We start from the raw sequence: 25048 nt of genomic DNA, 5'->3' as shown, positions 1-25048 counted from the left end.
GCCCAATTACCTATTCACTAATTACTCACTATAATTAATCTAATATCACTCAATTACTTCTTGATTTTATGTCTGAATTCATTGAAAAGAATAACTTCTTCAACGTAATGTATGTATGCTTTATAATGAAGCACTAAATCCAGGTAATACAATACCTAACAAGACTAGAAGTAGCAGTGTGATCATCATGGCGAGCACATCATCACATCAGCCACTATCACAGTAGGATCAGCTCGTAGCACACATCACACAGACACACAAACTGCACAGATATCAATTAGCGCGACGTCCCGCGCCCGGCGTGCGACTGGCCCCGCGCCGCGCCCGCGCGGACACTGATTCACAAACTGTGACGACACCGCGATTTTCCTGCATCTCCGATACCGACTAATTAATATTACGAAGATGTCTCATTGTACTCGCATTCATTGTATTGCGCGAGTGTTTACCGCCCACGATACACTTACACTACACACGTGAAGGACAGAGCGGACCGGGACTGCACTTTTGTTGTTAATAAGAATGTATGATTGCTGCCATAAATAATAATACAATAGGTGATATAAATATTTAAGCTCTATAACTATTAGATGTCATGAATTAGTTGTACAACTTGTTCTGAAAACAAAACCTTGTTTAATGTTTTTATTGCAAATGCTAAGTAGGAACTACGATGCACTAGCAAGGTAACATGTAAAATAAATGACTAAGTTTACGGTTTGTTTGCGGTGTAAACAAGGACATCAATGAATCATGACGATTTCATATAAAACGACATTGGATGTTGCCTGACGTCGTGTCTGTCGTATTGTTTTTATTTAATTTTATATTTGATTAAAAGAAAAAGTTTGCGAACCACAGTCCGTGTTATCAGGTGAGCGCTTATCGGCGGTGTAGTCGCGATCGCGCGCAATGCCGATAAGATACTCCGACACAAGTGTAGGTGACCACACATACACACAAATACACATACAAACACATGCTGACAACTTCACTGGGAACTGTTACAGTGGAACATCACTGATATCAATATTTGGTCCGTGTCCCGTGTACTACATTCCAAAATAGACACTGCCTTGAATAAAGACCGAACATTTTCACTTAATCATTATTTGACTTCCTGAAAAGGAAGAGAGGTTTTCAATCCATCTGTAAATTTTTACAATTTAGATTTTTTTTTCTCATTCAAGGCAGTAGGTATGTTGCGCTACTGAATAAATATGGTGTGTATGTGTACCAGGGGCCCGATTCTCCTAATTTTACTTAAGCGCCATTCGATTGACGTTCGACTCGATTCGACTGAGACCCAATCCCGACTCGATTACGATTGAAGCGTATGTGGCATTCCGCTATTTTTTCTTTGAAAAAAACGTGTTTATCCTTTTCTGTCATTCAATAATGAATCATTTTGTCTGCAAATGATTTACGATTGCAAAATGATTGTACAGCAAACTACCGTATAGACCAAAATCATCAAAATAGCAGACCAATCGCACACCAATCAAATGTCAATCGAATACGATTGGTCTTTTATTAGTAGCAGAATGCCCGATATGGTTAAAACTGCTATTACGATCATATTGCGATTCGATTTCTATTCGATTTTGACATTATTAACTTAGGAGAATCGGGGCCCAGTTCTGTGAGACGCGCACGTTACGGCACATCAGTGACGTCACAGCCGACCATTGACTCACGCGTGGTCTGTGCGCTGTTATTCGCGTTGCTATTTACACGTGCCTCCTGAATATGGCATGTTCCATACTTTCTATTTTGTAGCACGTGTGAATGAATAAATTATAAGAAGAGTAGGTGTCACGGAGCAGGTATCGTGATACCATGTGAAAGGGGTTGATGTGATCATGTAGACAGACAGTGTATCTAATGCAGTGGTGCAGCAGCTGGCTGTGGTATAGTTACCGGTGCCGCTGCAGTCGCACAGGTAGTCGCCGGTGGCGTCGAGGCAGCGGCCGGCGTGCAGACAGGCGGCGGCGCCGCCCGCCTCCGCGCACTCGTCGCGCTCCGCCTCGCAGCGCCGCCCGCTGTAGCCCGCCGCGCACACGCACCGCGCCGACTGCACAAGAACATCATACTATTACTATACATGCTCCAAAAACAATGCATTTTAATTGCATAATAACCACTATACAACGCACTGACACCCTTAAGATCATAGCCCACTTATGTTTCCACCCAGCAAAAAGAATATAATTTAAATATGGGCTTTAAATTTTGCTCTATTTTACATTATAAATAAGCAGACAGCTTGGCGTACCTTGGTATCGTTGACGCAGTGCCCGTGCAGACAGGGCGTGAGCTCGCAGAAGGCGTACTCGCAGTACACGCCTTCGAAGCCCTCGTTGCACACGCACGTGAAGTTGTTGCCCGTCGGGGGATCTGTCACCCGATTATATGATGATGATGATGTCCTCCTAGCCGATTTATCGGCTACGGCGGCTGTTCTCATTTAAGGAGATCAGCCAATTGCGCAGGACATATTATAGTGCACAAACACTTGCGCAGACACAGGTGCACTCCCTATTCCTTCACTCTCATAACCCGATGGGACGGCAAATCCGACACGACCGGAGAGAGATCAGGCGCAGGACCGACATTTACGTGCTCTCCGATGCACGGGTGTATCAATCACCAACTTCCAGGCTCCGGGCTGCTTTGTGAAAGTCTTCTAAAACCCACAAAGCGATTTCGGCCCGACTCGGGAATCGAACCCGAGACCTCGTGATCAGCAGCCGCACTTGCGACAGCTAGACCAACGAGGCAGTACCCGATTATATATTTACAAGTCTAATAAGTTAATTACGCTGTTTTGAAGCTATATGCTATTGGACTAAAAGTGTTACAGATCAGACTATATACAAAGGGTATATACAAAGTGTGTCGTACCTAATCACATTAAATCAAACACGTTAATATACTGGTTAATATTATGTCGATTAGCACAAAGAAAAAAAATAAAATACGCAGTATTTTTTTCTAACAAAGTAAATAAATAGATAGAGTATATGTGTGAGAATTAGAACACCATATAAGAGTCAGTCATTACAAACAACAGAAATTCTTCCTTGAAAACTGACAGCTGTCAACTGGTCAAACATTCGATACTCTTAACTTTATGTCTGCTGTTGTAAATTAGGAAAACGAAAAATGATTCCTGTGGCCAAACCACTGAATGGATTAGGTTATTTTTTTAAAATTCGCCATAGAATATCATAAAGTATATGTGAAAGGATTGAACGTGATTAAAAACGACACCCGATATACATGTGAATGAGAGTATATTTTGAGCAGTTAGGTGTATGTGTGTGTGTGTATGCGCCGGTGCGTACCGGGCGGCGTGTCCAGGCAGGCGGCGGCGGCGGGCGCGCAGGGCCGGTGCGCGCAGGCGCGGCGGCGCGGCGCGGCGCACGTGGGGCCCCGCCACGCGCCCGCGCACGCGCAGCGGAACCCGCCCGCGCCGTCCGTGCACGTGCCGCCGTGCTGGCACGGCGACGACAGGCACTCGTCGATGTCGCGCTCGCACCTAAAACACAACATACACATCCTACAAAGATCCGCCTCCGACCGACGCCAGACGGGAAAGCATGACATTGGCGGCTCCAGTTATTAAATACACTAATAATGGCATCCGTGGCCGACTTCGGCCACACATAAGGACATGAATGCAGGATCGAAATTAAATACACTAGAATATCGCCAAATATACATGATATAAATTTTAACATTAAATGCTATACACTAATAACCCCATATAAATCAATAGCTTTGAACAATTTGCCAGTAACTCACAAGTCTCCCTCGAAGCCCTCGGGACAGATGCAGGTATACTCCGCGATGCCGTCCTTACACGTGGCGCCGTTCTGACACTGATGCGATGCACATTCGTCCACGTCAATCTACAATCAAACAATTTATACTTTATGTACAAAAATAGTACATTGGCGGACTTAATGCCGCAAGAAATTGTCAATATTTTGAAAATAACAATCATTATGTACTTCATATTTAGAGATAATAAAAAAATGACAAGTATTTACATTAGACATTTAGCGGTATAATGTGAGTGTACCTGGCAGTAGTCTCCAGTGTACCCGGCGGGACAGGCGCAGGAGTAGGAGGACCTGACGTCGGCGCAGTGTCCGCCGTTAGCGCAGTCCCGCTCCAAGCACAGCACGCAGCCCACGCCCGCCGCCGAGCCCCACGGCCGCCCCGACCTGTACACAGCCAAAATAAATAAATAAAATACATTCATTTCAGGTTTCCCCATACAAAAATTACAAAGCACGAAATACATAAACATCGTCACAAAATGTAATAAATACAAGTAATTAAATAATAAATACAATGTCAAATTAAATAAATTCCGAAAAATAATACATGCAATATTGAATGAAAAAAGTAATAAATTAATTAATATAACAAGACAAAGGGGTAAGTGTAGAATAATAACAGGCTGTCTCAAACTCAACACCGGTTCAAATGCTATATCCACTCGCCGGAATTGCCCCCAGCGGTACGCAGAAACGTGGCTGCCTCCCTGGAAAAAATGCGCCAAGAAACGGACCAACGTCATCCACTAGATGGCGCTAGACCACCGCGCAGCCGACTAAAAAGCAGGAACAGTTTCCTAACCAGTGTAGCCCCAGTTAAAGATGCTCCTAAGAACCGCATCGAACAATGGGAAGAACTTGCTCTGCCTGACTTCCTTCCACCCGTGGAACGGCTTCCACCAGGTTACGACCAACCGTGGCCTGTATGGAAGTCTCTTAACAGGCTACGTGCACAGGTAGGCAGGTGCAGGGAAAACCTATGTAAGTGGGGCTACACTGACGACAATAGCTGCGGGTGCGGAGCCATACCACAAACCATGCGGCACCTTCTATGCTGCCCACTATGCCCCGACAGCTGCATAGTGGATGACCTTTATAACGCTACTGACAATGCCGTATGCGTAGCGAAATATTGGGCCTCCAAAATTTAAGTTGCCATCGACTCGCCAAGAAGAAGAAGAAGAAGATAACAAGACAAAGTTGCTAACATACGCTCCAACTATATGCATACTGCAATACTTTCTAATATAAGGACAGTCCAGTCGTCCTGCAATGATTGCCAGGACAGTATTGGAGCTTGCCCGCACCAAGGATCTGCTCCTCCGTGACGTCACACACTGGCACTGGCACTGGCGCGGTACTCACATGAGCGCGTAGTGCGGCTGCGCGGCCAGCAGCGCCGCCGTGGCGCCCACGAACAGCTCCTCCTCCGTGACGTCACACACTGGCACTGGCACTGGCGCGGTACTCACATGAGCGCGTAGTGCGGCTGCGCGGCCAGCAGCGCCGCCGTGGCGCCCACGAACAGCTCCTCCTCCGTGACGTCACACACTGGCACTGGCACTGGCGCGGTACTCACATGAGCGCGTAGTGCGGCTGCGCGGCCAGCAGCGCCGCCGTGGCGCCCACGAACAGCTCCTCCTCCGTGACGTCACACACTGGCACTGGCACTGGCGCGGTACTCACATGAGCGCGTAGTGCGGCTGCGCGGCCAGCAGCGCCGCCGTGGCGCCCACGAACAGCTCCTCCTCCGTGACGTCACACACTGGCACTGGCACTGGCGCGGTACTCACATGAGCGCGTAGTGCGGCTGCGCGGCCAGCAGCGCCGCCGTGGCGCCCACGAACAGCTCCTCCTCCGTGACGTCACACACTGGCACTGGCACTGGCGCGGTACTCACATGAGCGCGTAGTGCGGCTGCGCGGCCAGCAGCGCCGCCGTGGCGCCCACGAACAGCTCCTCCTCCGTGACGTCACACACTGGCACTGGCACTGGCGCGGTACTCACATGAGCGCGTAGTGCGGCTGCGCGGCCAGCAGCGCCGCCGTGGCGCCCACGAACAGCTCCTCCTCCGTGAAGAACGGCAGCAGCAGCCCGCCCACGTGCACCGCGCCCATGCAGCCCTGTCAAACACACATTACACGCTCAATCAAATATTATTGCAATACAACTCCACTTCGACTCATAGGAAATTTTAAAATAACTTTTACCTTGAAGTATTCTCCGGCTAAATTGTCGCCAGTCACTTCTTCGCCTTCCGAGTATTCCCACACGTTCGGATCCGTTGAACTTTCACTCTGGAAAACCAAGTCACAAAAATTATATTATTGACATATTTTTAACCGTCGTCGCAATAAGTAAAAGTAATATGGCATGAGCTCACCATAGTGGTAGGCAGCGAGGGCGGCAGTGTGGTGGCGGCGGCGGCGCCGGGGCGCAGGCCGCCCAGCGTGATGGTGCCCTCCATGACGAGGCGCTGCCACGCGCGCGTGTCGATGGCGGCGGCCAGCGCCAGCTCCTCGTGGCCGGCGGGCTCCAGGAAGGCGCCGCGCAGCGTGTTGCCGGCCAGCGACAGGCGCAGCGACGTCCAGGCGGCGTGGCCGGCGGCGCGCAGGCGGCGCAGCGCGGGCAGCCCGGCGCCGCCCACGCGCCACTGCACGGCCACCTGGCCGCGGAACACGCCCACCGTGAACCACGAGCCCGCGTGCTCCGCGTGGAACAGCGTGCCGCCCGACTTGCTGCGGTACGTGATGGTCAGCGAGTCGGGCAGCTCCGCCTCCGACTCCGCCGCGATGTTGCCGGTGCGCGGCACCCGCAGCTTGTACGTCAGCGTCGTGTTCACGCCGTCGAACGTCGCGTTCGACACGCACTCGTACCTATGTACGTCAATGTTACACTTAGCCTCAGGATGTAGCCGATATTCGCTGCAGTGGTATCATTACAGTAAAACCTGTCAGCTAAACAAAGCTACAATACTGACCCAGCATCGAGGTTGCGACAGTGCGAGTTGAGCGGACAGCCCTGCAGCTGACAGAACTCCACCTCCGAGCACTGCTTGCCTTTGTACCCGCGAGGACACTGACATCTACACATTCAAATATACACATTCGTTACAACTTGCCGTTCTAAGAAATGTCCATACGTCATATGTGTAGTGGTGTCAAGCATGACGCTGTGCTTACATGTAGTCGTTCCATGTGTTGGTGCAGGTGGCGTTGTGCAGACAGGGCCGCTCGGCGCAGAGGTCGTCGGACACGACGCCGGGCAGCACGCCGGCGGGGTCCAGCCACACCTCGCCGAAGGCGGGCGGCAGCTGCAGCCCCGGCACGTTCAGCGGGAAGAACTCCACGATGGACACGTTCACGCCGTTCGAGATCTGCACACGTACTGAGTCAGCAGGCGTTCTATGGCAGTGCGTGACGTGACCAGCGGCTTGCGACACGTACCTGCACGTCCTGTATGACGCCCTTGAAGTAGGCGCTGTCGTCGGGCTCGGCGGCGGCGGGCGGCGCGGGGGTGGGCGGCGCGGGGGCCGGCGTGGACAGCGGCAGCGCGGGCGCCGGCGACACCGCGGGGGCCGTGGGGCTGGCGGCGGCGGGGGACGCGGGCAGCTGCGACGCGGGGGGCATCTGCGCCTGCGCCGCCGCTACCGGCACCGGGGACGGCACTTCAGTGCTGCTGTCCACCAATGGTGGCGGTGGTCCACCCAAGTACAGCACCTGACACGGGATTACATTGTTACATAAATAACATAACGCCTAACATGCAATTCTAGGTCTCATTGAAAAAGTCATGTAGTTTACCTGTGCGTCAATCTGCTTGGCGGCCGATATGGACTTGCGGAAGTACTCGGTGCCGTTGAGCTTGACCTGCACCAGCGTGGAGTTGCGCACCACCTCGATGAGGTGCAGGTAGCCGTTGTCGAGGCGCGTGCCGCCCACCGTGTAGTTCTCCGGCGTCTGGTTGAAGCGCAGGTGCAGCAGCAGCTCCCCGCCTTCCAGCGATGCGCCCACTTGCGTCTCGTCCGTTTGACCGAACCTGACAATATATTTATTCCCATGTGCTTTTGCTGGAAAGAAGAAGTGGCGCAACAAACTCCCCAGTAACACATGGTTAAAAGAACTTTTCAACAATGTCTTTTGTATATAAATGTATATTGTAATATACAATTTGCGAACACCACTTAACTGACTCAAGCATTGAATGAATTAAGGTAAAGCAACACTTGGCGCACTCGGTTCGTGGATGGATGACTAACTTTATATTAATACTAGCCGTTTTCCCGCAGTTTCACCCGCGTCCCGTGGTAACTACTGCCCGTACCGGGATAAAATATAGCCTATGTTACTCGTGGATAATGTAGCTTTCGAATGGTTAATGGTAATGGTAATGGTAGTTTTTGAGCCTATTCATTACAACCAAACAAACAAACAAAGTTTTCCTCCTTATAATATTAGTATAGATGGATAAATCCGAAGTAAATAAATTGTGAAGAGTTTTTTCGTGTTTCTGAAGGCATAATAAACTTGTGGGTAGCTTCAGTCATTTGAACATTTTCGGCAGTCGGTTTGAGTGCTGGGTAGTTAGAAGCCTGAAAGGACAATGGGCGATTCCGGTCCAAATGTCCACCACGAACGAGACCTATATGGCTAGATAGCCCGTTAAATATAGAACATTTTTTGTTATGAAAGTAAAAAAAAATATGATGCCAGAAAAAAGTTATAGCAAAATCAAATAAAACGTTTATAGATTTTTTCAATTTCATGTTTTCAATTACTTTTCGTGATGTTCGATTTTCGTACTTTCTGTAACTTCTGACAAAATAGAATTGTTCATTATTAGGGAGAAGACACCACCAGTTACATCGAACTTTCTTAGATCCAGGCACCGCTGAGTATATTCAAGCACTTCTGGCGCCTCTATTGGTTATGATTCGTACATCCATCGGGCAAAAATATATGGGCTGTTTGTATGCAAATGTGTCTTGTTCAACTTAGACTTACTCATTTTTAGATAAAGTGCAGAAATGGAAGTGGAATAAAATAAAAAATAATAATGATAACATACAAAAACTACCGAAAATTAAGAATACAGTTTTGGCTATAACTTTTTTTTGGCATTGTTTTTTTTTTACTTTCTTAGTAAAAGTTACTCTAAATTAAGTGGACTATTCAATTATATAGGTCTCGTTCGTGGTGGACATTTGGACCAAACTTCATACATTCTTGCCCAATCTCTTTTTGATAATCAATTTGACTAAGGGTTATTGGGTTAGAATTGTGGAGTTGAGACGGACAGTCGGTCGTCGTGGCACAGTGTCAGTGAGCTGCGGGGCGTACCTGGCGCGCGAGCCGAGGTAGAAGATGTGTCCGGTGGGCTTGCGCGTGCGGATGAACATGGAGATGTCGAGCGCCGCCCGCACGCCGCGCCGCGCCGCCTCCGCCACCAGCACGCGCACCACCGCGCGCCGCGCCGCCGCCTCCTGCCCGAACGTGGCCGCCGTGTAGTCTGCAACACGCGCACGAGTCACGCCTCACGCTCAGCGCGCCGGCTCGCCGCGAGCACGGACACTCACTGTACTGGCAGGTGTCGCCGAGGTGCGGGCGCGGGCACGTGCACACGAAGGACGTCCAGGCGTCGAGGCAGGCGCCGCCGGAGCGGCAGGGGTTGGGCGCGCACTGCGGCACGCGCGGGCACTGCGCCAGCACGCCGTGCAGCAGCGCGCGCGCCCGCGGGCCCGAGCCCTCCGCGCCGCCCGCCGCCGCCTCCGTCGTCGTCTCCGCGCCCGCGTGCGCCTCCTCCGGCAGCACCTGCGAGAGCAACACCACTGACCACCTCAACCGCACCACCTGAGCCTCTCCAGAAACTGCGATTTACGCGCGTGTCCACTCGCACGTATGCATTCGCGCTTTACCTCACACGCACGTAAAACGCTTGCGATGAGCGGGACTCTCAACTCGCACGGCGATTTTGACATAGGTGGTAATTTAATTTGTTTATGAAATATTAAATTTAATTCAAGCGATTGAATAACAAGTAATTTCATTATAATAAAAAATTAATTATTTGTATGGACGTTCTTGTCTATCGTTAGAATATATGTCAATGATATGTTCCGGCTCCGACGCGTCAGCCGGCTCCAATGCTAGCAGCAACCACCGAGCGAGGCGCAGCGAGCTGCCCGGCGCCGCACGTGCGGCCTTACGAACCAGGCCTCCACTCCAATGACACGGATTCATTATTTCTATCCACATCATGTTTATTGTAATTGTACAAGTCTCATCAAAACAGCTCCAACCATTTTGTGCGTCATTTATAGCTCCAAGAGCATCAAAGCAAATCCAATTTACATACATGTTTAAAAAAAAACTAGTAGCTGTGGCACCAAAAATAATAAAACTTAAGATTTTCGCATGATAATAAGAACACGAATAGGCATGCAGTACTGACCCACTGTCCGTTGACGACGACGTCCTGGAAGCAGCCGACGAAGAAGTTGGGTCCGTGCGTGAGCGTGGCGTAGGACGAGCCGTAGGTGCCGAGCCGCGTGGACGGGAACGACGTCACGGACGAGTTGTACGCCTCGTTCTGGCTGATGGGGTAGATGGTCTGCTCCTCGTTCGCCGCCAGCACCAGGTGCGACGAGTTGATCGTCACGAACACCTGGCCACGCGACAATGCACGGTTAATATTATTTCATGTTAGGGTTTAGTTACTACACTATCGAGCTAACTTTAATTTCATTATTTCACTATTTTATTATTTCTGAAGAACAAAAATTGTGTTGCACCCACGGGTTTACAATCGTGGGTAGGTACGCCATAGGTACAACTAATTAATTATTGGGGATGTTACCTTTTGCCAATGGCTGTCATTCAAGTTGGATCCGATGAAGACTCCCTCCCACTTGTTGAGCAGGCTGGAGTGCAGGTTGAGGCGGCCGTTGGAGAGCTCCAGGAAGAAGTACGTGAGTCCCCGGCCCATGGCCAGCAGGCCGTTGCCCAGCGTGGTCTTGAAGCGGAACGAGATGTCGTAGCCCTCCTCGCGCGTCGTGTTCACCTCCGCGTAGCTGCTCTTCTCCAGCGACATCGTCGTGATCTGCCGCAAGTAGTTTACATCGTCTGTCACGTGTGTCGACTCAGCATCTCGACACGTTTCAATAACAGTTTTGGGTGAAGGGTGTCGTGTTCCGGCGATTCCGCGGGAAGTTACGCGACTTCACGCTTAGATTTAAATTGTTTATTTTTTTTATGTATTAGTTTATAAATATTGTTATATTTTATTATATATTCTATTTTCTATCGGCCTTACCTCGATGTCTGAAATAAAGGAATGAATAAATAATAAAATAAGTAATAGTGAGGCGTTACCTTCTCGCAGGTGGTGCCGTAGTGGCCGGGCGTGCAGGAGCAGTTGAAGCGGTGCTCGGTCTCGTCGCGCAGCCAGGGGTGGCACGTGCCGTTGTTGCGGCAGGGCGCGGCGGCGCAGCCCCGCAGCACCACGGAGCAGTTCTGGCCGCCCCAGCCGCGCTCGCACAGGCAGTAGTAGGCCGCGCGCCCGTCGTAGCACTTGCCGTGCGCGCACGGCGCGTACCTGCGGGGCGGAGCTGTAGTACTGCGGGCAAGAGGCGCTGCCGGGGCGCCGCGTGTCACACCTACCTCTGGCACTCGTCGATCTCGATCTCGCAGTGCTCGCCCTCGTAGCCGGCGAAGCACTCGCACTTGTAGGAGCCGATGAGGTCGACGCACTTGCCGGCCTCGCAGGGCGCGGGGGCGCACTCGTCGATGTTGGTCTCGCAGCGCGGGCCCGCCGTGCCCGACACGCACACGCACTCGTATCTGATATACACAGAAAAAAATAATACAAAGAGCATTGCTTTTTCTGGGTCCAAAAAAATGTTTATGTAATAATTTATTTTGTGTAACGGTGACTAACCCGGCAGCCGTGTCGAGGGAGAAGGGCTGGTAGAAGGCGGCGGGCAGCAGCATCTGCGGCTGCGGGCCCACCTGCAGGCGCGGCGCGTCGGCGGCGCGGTACAGCGACGCGTTGGACCGCTCCAGGCACACGCCGCCGAACTTGCACGGCGAGCTCTCGCACTCGCTGATGTCGATCTCGCAGTTCTTGCCTGCCAGACACCGATACGGGACGTTCTACTTTACCCACTCACTAAAATAGAACTCTTTAGGAACACAGTAAGCCATCCCAAAAAACAAAATAGCACCCTGAGTCTCCCACCTCATTCCTATGAATTGGAACATTTGAGTACGCCTAACGACCTCTTCTCGTAAGCCTCCAATGCGTCGGCTAAGAGAAACACAACGGTAAAGTAGATGATGGTGGAGACGGACTGACCGGTGTAGGCGGCGTAGCAGTTGCAGTGGTAGTCGTTGACGTCGTCGACGCAGGTGCCGCCGTGGCGGCAGGGCTGCGGCGCGCACTCGTCGATGTTGCTGGAGCAGTCGTCGCCCGTGTAGCCCGTGCCGCCGCACTCGCACGCGAAGCTGTTCACGCCGTCCACGCAGCGCCCGCCGTGCTGGCACGGCTGCGACTGTCACACGCACACCACGCTTCACATACGCTCCGATCCACTTTATTCACTAACACGACTAACTTTATTAAACACGTCGTAATCGTGCAGCAATGTTTGATAATAATAACAAAATACCATAAAGTTATAATAAATGCAATTATCATAAAACCGAGCCTCGAAACAATAAGAATAATCAAGTACAATAATATGAAATGCACAACAATGAGGTGTCGTGCTAAGAGAACAATGGCGCGCGACCTTGCGGCGCGGGTACCTCGCAGTCGTCGATGTCGATCTCGCAGGTGGGCCCCGTCAGCCCCTCCTGGCACACGCACGAGTAGCTGGCGATGCCGTCCAGGCACGTGGACCCCGCCGCGCACGGGTTCGCCTCGCACTCGTTTATGTTCGTCGAACAGTCCTTGCCTGGAAACATCGTTACAATTACGTAGGGAATTTATAAAGTTAAATAACAAACATTGCTGTCGTATAGCGACCTTCGAATCCTTCCTTGCAGGTGCACTCGTAGTTATTTTCGAGGTTCTGGCAGGTTCCGCCGTTCTTACAGGGTGATGATAGGCACTCGTCAATGTCCTGTTCGCAGCTGTCGCCCGTATAGCCTACACAACGAAATCAGTTAATTTGCATGCTAATTGATGACTAATGAGGTTACATAGAACTATCTGTAAAGTGAAGCGACAGTTACCGGGCCTGCAGTAGCACTCGTACGATCCGGGAACGTTGAAGCACACTCCGTGGTTACATATTTTCGGCATTATTGCACATTCGTCTATGTCCATATCGCAAAATCGACCTGAAATAATACAAAGTTTCATATTTATTATAGTAACAATTACACCGGTTTGTTATTTATATTCTTACCATTCGTTATAGAAAACAACACAAGTATGTGAATAAACATAATCGATTCTACTAACAAATTTAAAATAAAGAAATAACTAAATCTAAAGATAATTATATCTGTGATTTAAAATTCGTCACATAATTCACAGTGCGTTTATGCAGAGGTATTGACTAACTGTGTTAATTAAACTAATACCTATCCATAATGAGAACAATGCTACAACAACAAAAAATCAAATAATAATAAAGGACATAGACTGAATAATATCAGGATATTATATGAATAAAACAAAGGCATCAATTCATAACATTGCACGACATATTTATTTTAAAAAAATTATGGCCAAAATCTGTAGTGAAATATACAAAGCGATTTCCAAAAAATAATTATAATAATTGCAACACAGCACATGACAGTAACGACAACTTAAAGCAACTTTGACACTGACATAAATGGTTTGTCAGTTGTTGATAAAATGTCACTGTCAGTTTTGCAGCTAGCTATTGTTTTGGAGCGACCTAATTTAATATTTTTTGATATTTCGTGCTAAATAATCAATGAAGGTATTAGAAACATGTAATTGAATGAATTTTATTTCAAGTGCAATGTGTGTGAATCATCGCCATGCTGTATACAATACATAATGTTTTAAGGTTATGTCGACGACAAACAGTGTACCTAAATAAACGTTTAACACAAACGCGAGCCGTGACCGGTGCGGAGCACGAACAGAAAGGCCAGAAACAAAGCGAGACGAAAGACTTTCCACACTTGCTACAGAAATATAAAGATAAAATCACGTTTAATAACTACTTAGAAAAGGATAAGTTGAAATTAGGTTATTTTAAGTACTATAAGAAAACTGTAAGACAAGCGAAACAGAATGTTAGCACAGAATATGAGGAGAAGCGTAAGCCCCCCCTCCCAGTCTCCTTACAGTACTATGTAGAGAAGGGTCGACTCCTACAAGATGAAAATGTGGAAATTACCTCTGAACCTGACAAGCAATTCCAATTGCCTTTTGGAACATCTACGAAAATAGAATTTGATGACAAAGACGTGGCTCCACCTAAAATCGATGTCAATCCTAGTAACACTGAACAGGAATTTGATCGCTCAAATATAAATAGGTGGATGACTAACTATGAGTACTTTGATGATACTAAATTGTCATCGGAGGAGATAGACGATGAAGATTGGCATGATGAAGAATGGAGCAAGCACTATGGAACTCCCGACCCTACAGCAGCCGTGAGCAGCGTGCCATGTGGGGGCTGTGGGGCCCTCTTACACTGTAGCGACCCCGCCATCCCCGGGTACCTGCCCAGTGAGATCTTCAAGAACAGACAAGAAGATGAACTGAAGACACTGGAGTGCCAGAGGTGTCACTTCCTCAAGGAGTACAATATTGCATTAGATATCAGTGTGCAGCCAGAAGAGTATGAGAAACTGTTGCAATCTATCAGGTAAATGAAATAACTATTACCTTGAATGGGAGTGGATAATAAACAAGAATTTATTATAGTTTGTTTTAAAAGCAAATATTAAATGAATGCATAAAGCTTATGCATTTGATAAAGTTAGTATTTATTGACTATTAACAGGAATGTGAAATCTCTGGTGCTGTTGATGGTGGATCTGCTGGACTTTCCGTGCTCCATATGGCCCGGCATTGTGGACATCATTGGCAAGCACAGACCTATCATTGTTGTTGCCAACAAGGTAAATAATGTCTTCACATAGCTCTAGTTTATGTTGCTAAAATAAAATTGGAGTATTTGCTAAAATAACTAATATTATGAGCATATTGAATGTAAGCAAGTGTTATTCTAACTAAATTGATGAATTTACTTTCTTCCCCAGGTGGATCTGTTACCTGGCGACAGTCATGGATACTTAAAGCGTGTGAAGCATTCACTCGTGACAGAAATCAGGAAGACTAAACTGGGTGAAGCTAACATCAAACATATTGCTTTGATATCAGCTAAAACAGGGTATGGCGTGGAGGACCTGATCTCAGCCATGTTCAAGCAGTGGCTGTACAAGGGCGACGTGTTCCTCGTCGGCTGCACCAATGTCGGCAAGAGCTCCTTGTTCAATGCACTGCTTCAGTCAGACTACTGTAAAGTGCACGCTACGGACATCATCAAACGCGCCACAGTCAGCCGCTGGCCAGGAACAACACTCAACCTTTTGAAATTCCCTATAAACAGACCTTCAGGATGGAAAATATACCAAAGATCGCGAAGATTGAACTCAGAAGCCAAACTATACAAAGTAGAGAAGCAAATTAGAAACGCTCAGTTGGATGGGAAAATACCGACAGAAGCACCTGCCTTGATAGGTCATATTGGACGATCATTTTCTGAGCTTCATGATCTCGATAAAAATGAGACATTCAAAGAGAAAAAAAATATTTTTGACGAAAAGGACAAGCTTTTTGCAAACAGTAAATGGCTATATGACACTCCTGGGGTTATCCATCCTGATCAAGTGCTCTCACTCCTTAGCACTGAGGAACTACTTGTGACCATTCCAAAACAGCTGATCAGACCACAAACATATTTCTTGTATGAAGGTTCGACGATATTCATTGGCGGGTTGGCGCGAATTGATCTTGTCAATAGTTCGGAACCTTGCCGCTTTACAATATTTTGTTCCGAGTGTCTGCCAATAACTGTCACCAAGACTGAAGACGCTAATGAGATTTACGAGCAGTTTGTAGGTACAGAACTGTTCGCCGCTCCGAGCGGAGGAGCTGAGAGACTTAAGAACTGGCCGGGGCTGCAGGAAGCCGCCGAATTGTTGGAATTCTCTGGTGAAGGACCGAAGACTGTCTGCGGAGACATAGTGCTCTCGTCCGTGGCGTGGGTCGGCGTAACGGCGAAAACGGAGACGACCTGCAAGATTCGCGCGTGGACACCGGGAGCCCGGGGCATCTACAGACGACAACCCTCCATTCTGCCGTTCTCAATAAATTTGAAAGGCAAGAGACTTCGCGATACGCCAGCGTACACGATTGGAAAGGTTTTTTTCTGAATAGTTTGTAACTATAGTTACGTATTATATAAAATATGTAATAGTAAGAGATGAATGTTTTATTTTATCGGTGCAACTAAAGCAGAGGTAAGAGCGTGCGTACTGACCGGTCTGGCCGGGCAGGCACTGGCAGCGGAAGAGGCCGTTGTCGAGCGCCAGGCAGGTGCCGTTGTGGCAGGGCGAGGAGGCGCAGGCGGAGTCCTGCGCGGCGGGGGCGCAGCGCCAGGCGGCGGCGCTCTCCACGCACTCGTAGTTGGGCGCGCAGGGCGCGGCGCGGCAGTCGGCCGCCAGCTCGCAGGCGGCGCCGGCCCAGCCGGGGCGGCAGGCGCAGGCGCCGTCGCGGCACGCGCCGCCGTTAGCGCAGCCGCGCGGGCACGGCTCGGGCGCGTCGCAGCGCAAGCCGCCCCAGCCCGCCTCGCACTCGCAGCGGAACCCGCTCGGCTGCGGCAACACGCGCATACATCGCACCACGACCGAGTCGTTACATGACGTTGCTTTGTGCCTCACACCGGTGCAGCGATATTGTGAAATTTATTAGCTTTCAGATTTAACCCAAGTGCACTGTGAGCCAAAACCACTGTCTACATGTTCTTGTACAAATAAGATATCTTGTTTCTTTAAAATTTGATTGACATTTACACACATTTTTATATTTTTTTACCATAAAAATTAACCCAATCAATTTTAAAACCAATATTATTAAAAATCTTTGACCAGCGTGTATAGCTTCTACAATACAACCTGTGAATAGTGTAAAAGCATCAAATACTATATTAATTATAAATAAGGCTAACTAGCCTAACTACTAATAAAGTTACCACATAAAACATGCAAAGCATAAATAAGGATGTCGGAGATGTGCGCGACACAGTGAGTACTCACGAGCTCCTGGCAGGACTTGGCGTGCAGACAGGGCCCGCTGGCGCAGCGCTCCGCCGCCTTCAGGTCCGACAGCGCCTTGCCGACCGCCTGCTCGCAGTACACGCCTACGCATGCCCACACGTAAGCACAACACTAACGTCACTAACACGGCCGGCGTTACGGCAACACATCAGGCATGCATCAACAAAATGGTAAAACAATGATGCTAGGCAACGGAACATTCAAGAGTCGGGACAAACGAACAAAGCTCGGTAGGCGACAGGAACGCAGGTGAGGCGGGGTACCTTTGTATCCGGGCGCGCAGGAGCAGTTGAAGTGGTCGGCGGCCAGCGAGCACGTGGCGCCGTTGAGGCAGGCGCCCGCCTCGCACACCGCCTCCAGGCTGCTGCAGTTGGGCGACACGCCCGGCGCGCCTGCAAGCCGTGTCACACGTGTACTACGTTACGTCATACCGTCTCCGACCACTTGATTGTGAACCTTTCTTACCGTAGTACCCGACGTCGCACACGCACATCACTTGCTTGGCTATGACTCCGGTTACCATCATGTTTGGTATACCTACAAAAGCAAAGTTCATTAAGTTTTGTCGGTGGAGCGTATATCTACACTATTGTATAAAGAGGAAAGATTCGATTATTTGACTGCTGAATTAATTAATTCTTTCACTGTTAGGAAGCTACATTCTTTGTGCTGAACATGGACTATCCGGGTACGGGTAGAAGTTTCCCCGGGACGCTTGTGAAACCGCGTGGAACAGCGAGTATAAAATAATAAAAGATGTCGCAGTGAGCGAATATGTAAGGACGACATAAGAGAGTATGCATGCGGTTACAGTGCGAGTGCGGCGGACACACGATGTCCTGGCAGGAGGCGGCGGGCGCGGCGGGCGCGCAGTAGGGCGGCAGGTAGCCGCGCGCACACACGCAGCGGAAGCCCGCGCCGCCCGCCTCCTCCACGCACGCGCCGCCCGCGCCGCACGGGCCCGACGCGCACGCCGACACGTCGCCGCAGCGCGCGCCCGCGTAGCCCAGCTGGCACGCGCACACGAAGCCGCCGTACGTGTCGTAGCACACGCCGTGCCCGCACACGCCGCGCTCCTCGCACTCGTTCACGTTCAGCTCGCAGCGCGCGCCCGTGTACCCTGCAGCAGCGACCTTACAGTGTACTACTGACCCGCCGATCGATCACACCTAGCGTCGCGGAGGAGTACATACCGGTGCCGGTGCAGTCGCACGTGAAGTTGTTGACGGCGTCCTGGCACACGCCGCCGTTGAGGCAGGCGCTGGGCGACGTCGCGCACTCGTCTATGTCCGTCTCGCAGTTGCGGCCCGTGTAGCCTACCATAGCATACGATATCAAACGTGCACACTTATCAAAGCTCACAGAGAACATACATGTGTAATGTTGTACCTGGCGGACAGTCACAGACGTAGGAGTCGGCGCCGGGCGGCACGCTGCAGCTGCCGTTGTTGCGGCAGGGGCCGGCCACGCACTGCGGGTCCAGCGACACTTCCAGCTCGCAGTATGTGCCTATCACGTAATACAATATAAATCTGTCCTATGCAATACAGAGAATTCTTATGATTAACAGACATTGGTCGGTCTGTATACCATGGTAGTTGGCAGGGCAGTCGCAGGTGTAGTCGCCGCGCGTGTCCTCGACGCAGCGGCCCCCGTTCTGGCAGGGGCCCGGCTCGCACGGGTCCCCCGCGTCCACCTCGCAGTTGTTGCCTGTGTAGCGTGCCGTGCAGTGGCACTCGTATCTACACACACAAACATTATGCTCACAATCATACTTGAGACCAAATGAGACATGTTCTTTAAAGACCGAATAGAGTGGACAATGTATTCAGTCCCCCGAAATTACAGTTTTTTTTAATTACATATATTAATTATACGGACCATTACAAGTCATATCATAAACATGCCATAGGTAAATACAATATTAGCAAAACATTAGATGCGAGGCGCGTAAAAGAAAACACTCTAAGCGGCTGTCAATGTGGAACGGTACAGAACAATTAACGAAGCATTGAACCGCGCCACAATAGGGCGCTACCACGTGATGACTCATTCATAACATCAACATGAGACGCACCTGCCTGCAACGCGACCGTGTAATACCACGTTTCACTTGTTTACAGTAAATGGCAAAACTAAAGTCCGTATTACAGAAAGCTACTCAAGTCAAGTTTGATCTCGAATCACCTGATCATAGTTTAAATATGGAATCTGCACTTGAGGGTTGTTCTTATTTCAGAACAGTACTTAAACTGCACTCAGCTGAATCGAGATTCAAATCGCGCCTCAAGCAGAGAATATGGCTTGTCTATGCATCAGCCAGTTTTTGTTTACATTTTATTTTTTTCGCCAACTCTGTTACAACTTACGCAAAATAAGAATTTAGTTTAACATCTAATTATTAATGAAATCATGATTTAAAGATAACATAGGCTTTTTAATTGTAGGTTGTATTTAAATATGCCATTTTTACGCCTTATACGCCATTATTTATACGCCAATGATAACTATAGCAGTTGGTTGTAATATCTAAAATTACAAATACGAGCGTGTTCGTAGAATGGAATGTTTTCCGAGTGTATCTATCTGTGGTGGTGGAGATTGACACTAATTGACAGTTACAGTTATAATAGTACTTATATATACCTATACATCTCTGAGGTATCTGAGAGGAATGCTGAAGTTCAACCTTCTGTTCGAATCATCTATAGCAAATATATTATCGTAATAATCAATTTCTTCAAAAATATCAATTTTTTGTTCGTATTTTAATTTTAACTTCCTATTCGACAACAAATTATTTGCTAAACTGACAAGGAAATCTCTGCTCAAGCGTGGTGTCGACCACACTTGCGTGATTATAGTTCAAATCTCTACTTAAACTGTAATCGACAACTGAGTAATGATCTACACTCAGCTGAACTATGATCACCGAATCTATGCTTGAGGAGCGTTCTAAAATTAAATCTCAACTCAAATCTAGTTTTAAACAGAGATCAGGACTTGAGTAGCCTTCTGTAATACGGACCTAAGAGTCAGTAGGAATGGTGGCAACAAGCTAGGCTACATCGCCATCGCTGATGGCTAGTATATGACAATATGACTGACCTGTCATGTCGAGATATGCAGGTGCCGTGTCGCATGCAGGGCTCGTTGTAGCAGTAGTCCTTAGGCTGGATGCGCAACACATCCTTTCTGTCAATACCTGCAATATTCGCACGTGTTGATACTACGCCCACACAGGAACCCAGTACAGGAAGTTTACTAATCGCACTGATTTCTACCACCAGGAAAAATTATAATTAAGTTATAAAGTATGATTTACAGCACACTTCCCGTTGGTATTCCATTGTTATTTTGATCAGGAAAGGAAAAAAAAAATGTTGGTGTGTAATCGCAACTTCCCGAGTTAAGGCGAGGAATTGGTCAACAATAATTCCATAACCGGCACGCGCATCTAAGGCGCCAAAAGGGGTCGGAGCGTCTGAGCGGGGCGAGGATAACAATACGCGCGCTAGCTTATAACTAAAAGTCGTAAGCGACAAAATGGTTTTGTAATTTTAATATTTAGAAATGATAATTTAATAAAAATTCCTATTACAATTTTAAAGAGTATGTATATACTCAACTACTAAAAAAGTTAAGAGGCTTAAATCGGTCCCGTATGCCCATAATATGTGAATCTCTTTTTAAAAAGAGGTATGTTTGATATATTTTTCTCTGTTATAAAAGTTACCTAATCATGTTTCTACAACTAACAAAATAAGGTTTATATCATGAACTTTCAGGTAACCAAGTTGTATTTTGATCCGTTTTGTATTTACTGAGAAAAATTGACATCCTTGGCGCCAAAAATTCCAATTCGTCCTCTTAAATGATTATTGCTTGGAATAACATGAATGACGGACTAAGGACAACTTTTTTATAGGTATCTTGTTAGTAAACATGATATCATTGTTGACATTCGATGTTGTTTGGTATTATTGTGGTTTGGTAAGATGGGCCCTATGCTATGTTTGGAACATTATTAGTAAGATTGTTATTAGTGAGTATTTGCGTGACTCACAGTCGTCAGTGGTGAGGGGGCAGTGCTCGAACAAGGCGTTGCGGTGCTGCGTGGTGGCGGCGAAGAACTCGAGCTGCGGGCCCTCGTGGATGCAGCCGCTGAACAGGTTGCCCACCAGCAGCGTGGCGCCGCCCGCCTCCAGCAGCCCCGGCGACAGCAGCTCCGGGTTCCACGTCACGTTCGATATTATCTGCACACACGCCATCACCTCTGATTATCCTATTCATGTTCATACCAGATGGATTTCTTAATCCTTGCCTAATATTGATCGATCTTTATGTATCTTCTCACAACGTCAAAAGCATTACATATAGCATGACTTGTAAGTTTCTGGAACAGCATTACGGTTTTACTAAAGCATTATAAGATAATGAGTTTTACTATAAAAACGATAATTATGTTCTGACTAATAGAAATATAACGAACTATTGTAACATTATTACGGTATCGCTCTTTAATGAAGCGGTTGCATTACGCACACTGTTCATTATAATTACGGTGCTTTAAGCAAGACTTGTACAAATGTGTACATACGACTAAGAGTTCATTTGTCTCAATGTATTATATATTCAGCCTCTAATAAATGGAATGTAATTTTTTTGTCTTCCTACGCCTAATAATGACAGAACTATGTGATTTTCTGCATATATCATTATATAATAGGTAAGTAGTTTGTTTGATCAACAGGAAGCGACAGTATCGGTGGATGCGTTCATTAAGTGTAAAATATTCGCACACCTCGTGTCACTAGCGATACACTGAAATATTGTAACTGTCCTATGACATCAGAAATCAATCAGTTTATTGCCAAGCAGGCAATAAACTGTTTCTAACTAGTTGGTTTGTCTGTGCAGGCAGCTTTTATTTGTGTTGTGCAACAATTGCAATGAATACCTTGTTGCATCTGTATCAACACGCCACTCCGCGGCATCGTCCGCTCAGATTTATTTAGACAAGTGCAGCGCGCACGACGCACGTGGATGACGGCGCACCACATACACCTCATGAATGATTGACACCGAGTTTATTGACGCTAACCGACATTTGTATCGCGAAAATATTATATTGTCCTTATGTGGTAAATGTTTGTAATTTGTATAGGTACCTGTGTATCCTTATCGACTTCCAGCAGCAGTGAGGGGGGGTCGGAGTTGTAGCGCAGTCCGACCCAGTGCCAGCGGTTGTCGAGCGTCTCCTTGGCCAGGCCCACCTTGCGGTGGAGGTGCGAGGGCCGGGCCCACGAGACCACCACCTGCTCGAACAGCGCCGTCACGTGCAGCGTGTACCCCTCGAACCGCTGCGAGAATAACTCGCCTCCTACAACACACACACGACTTTACATATCGATATAAAGCTTGTTTGAGACCACTTTTTCCGTTAAAATAAACTCGTATCAAAATGGCCTCGAGCGTCACAAATTCTCATTTCAAACAGCAAACGAAACCATCCGAAGAATAATTGTATCGCAAACGTTTACCGACTCTTATGAAAAGTCACACAATTAGGGTGCTGAGTGAGGTTGGGTGTCCCGTTTATTTCGTCGTATGCGATGACCTTTCAACTCAACCCACAGCACATAACGGTTCAAAAGCCGCGTTCAGAATATTCTCACGATGACATTTGGCCAAGAGTAATGCGACTAACGGTGAGCAAAATGTACGTAAAATGGATGTCATAACAACGTAGTGTTAGTGAAACAAACGTCAGTAAACGGTGTTACTACAAATGCAGCTGCGGGACAGGTGCACACTCATTGTTTCTCGTTGCTCTTTACTGCGTTGAAGATAATTATAATAGAAGATCAAGGAGTTCATATTTGTAAACACCTGTCCCGTACAGACAGCAGCGTTGTTCTAGCGCTAGCTACTACAATGCTATGGCGGAATGGATGATCAAATACCTAATTCGGAACACGACGAATTCCACGAGTCTGGCGGATGAATGAAACAGAGTGTGGATTAAATGAAAATCATGCAGTGTAATCAGTAGCGTCATCACACGTTCAACAATGAGTCTTGCAATCATAACTACAACTACATAGACAAATGTGACCCATGTTTTGATCCAAGTCCTCCACAAAACAACAACGATGGCGTATTTATATTGGTTCACATTCCATGTGCGCTCACGTCGTCAGTAGCTACACGGCCGTCATTGGTTTTTCTGTGAAGTCGTTTTATACGTAAACCTATTGCTCCTCCAGGTAAAGGCATACCTCGGCAATAGTACCTATTCACATTCGTCAACAAGTTGTTTTCGCCACTCGCTTAATATTTCTAACAGTTCGTTTTAAGATTAAAAATACGTGACTACTATAAAAATGTATTATATGAAGTGTTGTATAAAGTCACGAGTAGTGTTGGTTCGAGTATTGAGTGGCGATGGAACCCCTTCCTCCCAACAAATCAGTGTTACGATTAGGAGAGGCGTGCGTGAGTACGGCCGGGAGACCGGTCCGCGGCGCGTGTGTGCCCTGACGTACGAGTCGCACTGGCCGCACGATCACACAGCGGCCAGATCAACCGCGCCATGTGCTAACTTACACATAGTCGTATGTCATACGTTAAGTACTGCCCACCCATGCGTACGCGCATGACTCCATTTGACACATTGCCCATCAAATACGGTCGATATGGCCTTCGATTTGGTGAGATATGCAGAAACGTTGAATGTATTAGATTTTTGGAATTAAGGTTTGCATAATCAATCGGGGTATGTGTTCAGCATATTCATAGACATCAATTGTATTTTGTAACTGATTCAGTAATGGCGCGCTACGTAAATTGAAATTAGTTACGACTCTACCAGATGAAAAGTCTAGAACCCATCAAATTGGAAATTAAATTGCTTTTTAATTAGAATACACATTGGGAATAAAATTCCCATAAAGAACACATATATTATTTGTGCGTCGTCAATCTGCGATTCCTTATAATGATGAAGCGTGTTTTGCAATGCGATAACGCGTGCACTTCGCGTAATCATCATCAGCAAAAAGCGTCGACGCGATGTAATGAGGCTGGCGGCGCAGACCATGTTGATTGATGCGCGCTCCGTGCGCCGCGCGCCAGGACATCCACTCAGCTTTTTGTCATAAGGACTGCTCGCTCTTTGGAACGTAGCTCTCGCGTAACCAATGGACAAGGCGTAGGTACATCGGGGACAAAAACTCTTCTCTTATGATTGACTGTTAATGTGGAGTGCAATTTGGTCTTCTTTTGTATAATCAATCAAAAATTGTATTTCATTAATTTGAATGCTGACAAAAACATGCTCACTAAAGTTTTGATGTTTGTTTGAGTATAATGGCACAAGCTTTCTTTCACAATATGCGTCTCATTTTGTGGTAACTGACCTACACATGTCCGAAAACTGAGTCCAACGAGTTGCTTGAGTGATATGGGCCTGGACAGCCGAATGTAGGCGGTGCCGTTGAAGTAGGCCTCCGGCCGTTCGGAGGGGCCCAGCGGGCCGGCGGCGTGAGCGCCCGGTGATGACCCAGCACACGCCACCAAGACCACCAGGCAAGCTGCAACAAACAACAATGACACTTTATAAGTATGTACTTCCAAGTTAAATCTAAATACGAACCACTACGTCTTACCACCAAAGTCACAAATGATTACAATATCAGTCACAATCACAAAGTATATGCAGTGCCACTGACGTCACAAGCGAAAAGTTATTGGTGTGCCGGTCGGCAATGTGTGTGCGTTGTGCAAACAGTTCGATACGGGGGAATAAACGCTGTGTTGCATACAGGCGCATAGGTAGAGCCTCGACGAAACCGGGTCACTGCA

The 25048-nt window shown here is 47.8% G+C and overlaps 2 protein-coding genes across 3 annotated transcripts in view; one reads left to right on the top strand and one right to left on the bottom strand.

Annotated features, from left to right (window-relative positions):
* Nucleotides 1–25048, bottom strand: part of LOC124637700 (protein crumbs) — a 50301-nt gene that overhangs the window by 5012 nt on the left and 20241 nt on the right. Inside the window, exons 2-36 of one of the 2 annotated variants that reach the window (XM_047174322.1) lie at nucleotides 24604–24777; nucleotides 22354–22565; nucleotides 21249–21438; nucleotides 20291–20387; nucleotides 18773–18924; nucleotides 18572–18691; nucleotides 18376–18498; nucleotides 17994–18302; nucleotides 17648–17719; nucleotides 17446–17574; nucleotides 17162–17265; nucleotides 16387–16720; nucleotides 13082–13189; nucleotides 12873–12995; nucleotides 12653–12801; nucleotides 12201–12396; nucleotides 11784–11973; nucleotides 11507–11686; nucleotides 11219–11441; nucleotides 10704–10946; nucleotides 10299–10511; nucleotides 9424–9658; nucleotides 9188–9356; nucleotides 7652–7886; nucleotides 7295–7567; nucleotides 7031–7224; nucleotides 6829–6933; nucleotides 6232–6724; nucleotides 6059–6145; nucleotides 5856–5971; nucleotides 4088–4232; nucleotides 3808–3914; nucleotides 3348–3541; nucleotides 2276–2397; nucleotides 1921–2074 (exon numbers count right to left, since the gene is read on the bottom strand). In XM_047174322.1, coding sequence (XP_047030278.1) covers nucleotides 1921–2074; nucleotides 2276–2397; nucleotides 3348–3541; nucleotides 3808–3914; nucleotides 4088–4232; nucleotides 5856–5971; nucleotides 6059–6145; nucleotides 6232–6724; nucleotides 6829–6933; nucleotides 7031–7224; nucleotides 7295–7567; nucleotides 7652–7886; nucleotides 9188–9356; nucleotides 9424–9658; nucleotides 10299–10511; nucleotides 10704–10946; nucleotides 11219–11441; nucleotides 11507–11686; nucleotides 11784–11973; nucleotides 12201–12396; nucleotides 12653–12801; nucleotides 12873–12995; nucleotides 13082–13189; nucleotides 16387–16720; nucleotides 17162–17265; nucleotides 17446–17574; nucleotides 17648–17719; nucleotides 17994–18302; nucleotides 18376–18498; nucleotides 18572–18691; nucleotides 18773–18924; nucleotides 20291–20387; nucleotides 21249–21438; nucleotides 22354–22565; nucleotides 24604–24777 — 6270 coding nt within the window. Of the gene's footprint in view, nucleotides 1–1920; nucleotides 2075–2275; nucleotides 2398–3347; nucleotides 3542–3807; nucleotides 3915–4087; nucleotides 4233–5224; nucleotides 5811–5855; nucleotides 5972–6058; nucleotides 6146–6231; nucleotides 6725–6828; nucleotides 6934–7030; nucleotides 7225–7294; nucleotides 7568–7651; nucleotides 7887–9187; nucleotides 9357–9423; nucleotides 9659–10298; nucleotides 10512–10703; nucleotides 10947–11218; nucleotides 11442–11506; nucleotides 11687–11783; nucleotides 11974–12200; nucleotides 12397–12652; nucleotides 12802–12872; nucleotides 12996–13081; nucleotides 13190–16386; nucleotides 16721–17161; nucleotides 17266–17445; nucleotides 17575–17647; nucleotides 17720–17993; nucleotides 18303–18375; nucleotides 18499–18571; nucleotides 18692–18772; nucleotides 18925–20290; nucleotides 20388–21248; nucleotides 21439–22353; nucleotides 22566–24603; nucleotides 24778–25048 lie in introns of those variants that run through there. The other variant, XM_047174331.1, reaches the window with a different exon arrangement.
* On the top strand, nucleotides 13697–16328 carry LOC124637714 (nitric oxide-associated protein 1). The gene is made up of 3 exons (XM_047174342.1): nucleotides 13697–14706; nucleotides 14845–14962; nucleotides 15104–16328. The coding sequence occupies exons 1-3, from the start codon at nucleotides 13865–13867 to the stop codon at nucleotides 16277–16279; spliced, it is 2136 nt and encodes a 711-aa protein (XP_047030298.1). The 5' UTR covers nucleotides 13697–13864; the 3' UTR covers nucleotides 16280–16328.

This window comes from Helicoverpa zea, chromosome 2 (genome assembly GCF_022581195.2).
Source record: "Helicoverpa zea isolate HzStark_Cry1AcR chromosome 2, ilHelZeax1.1, whole genome shotgun sequence".
NCBI lineage: Eukaryota > Metazoa > Arthropoda > Insecta > Lepidoptera > Noctuidae > Helicoverpa > Helicoverpa zea.
This window is presented reverse-complemented; position numbering and strand designations above follow the sequence as displayed.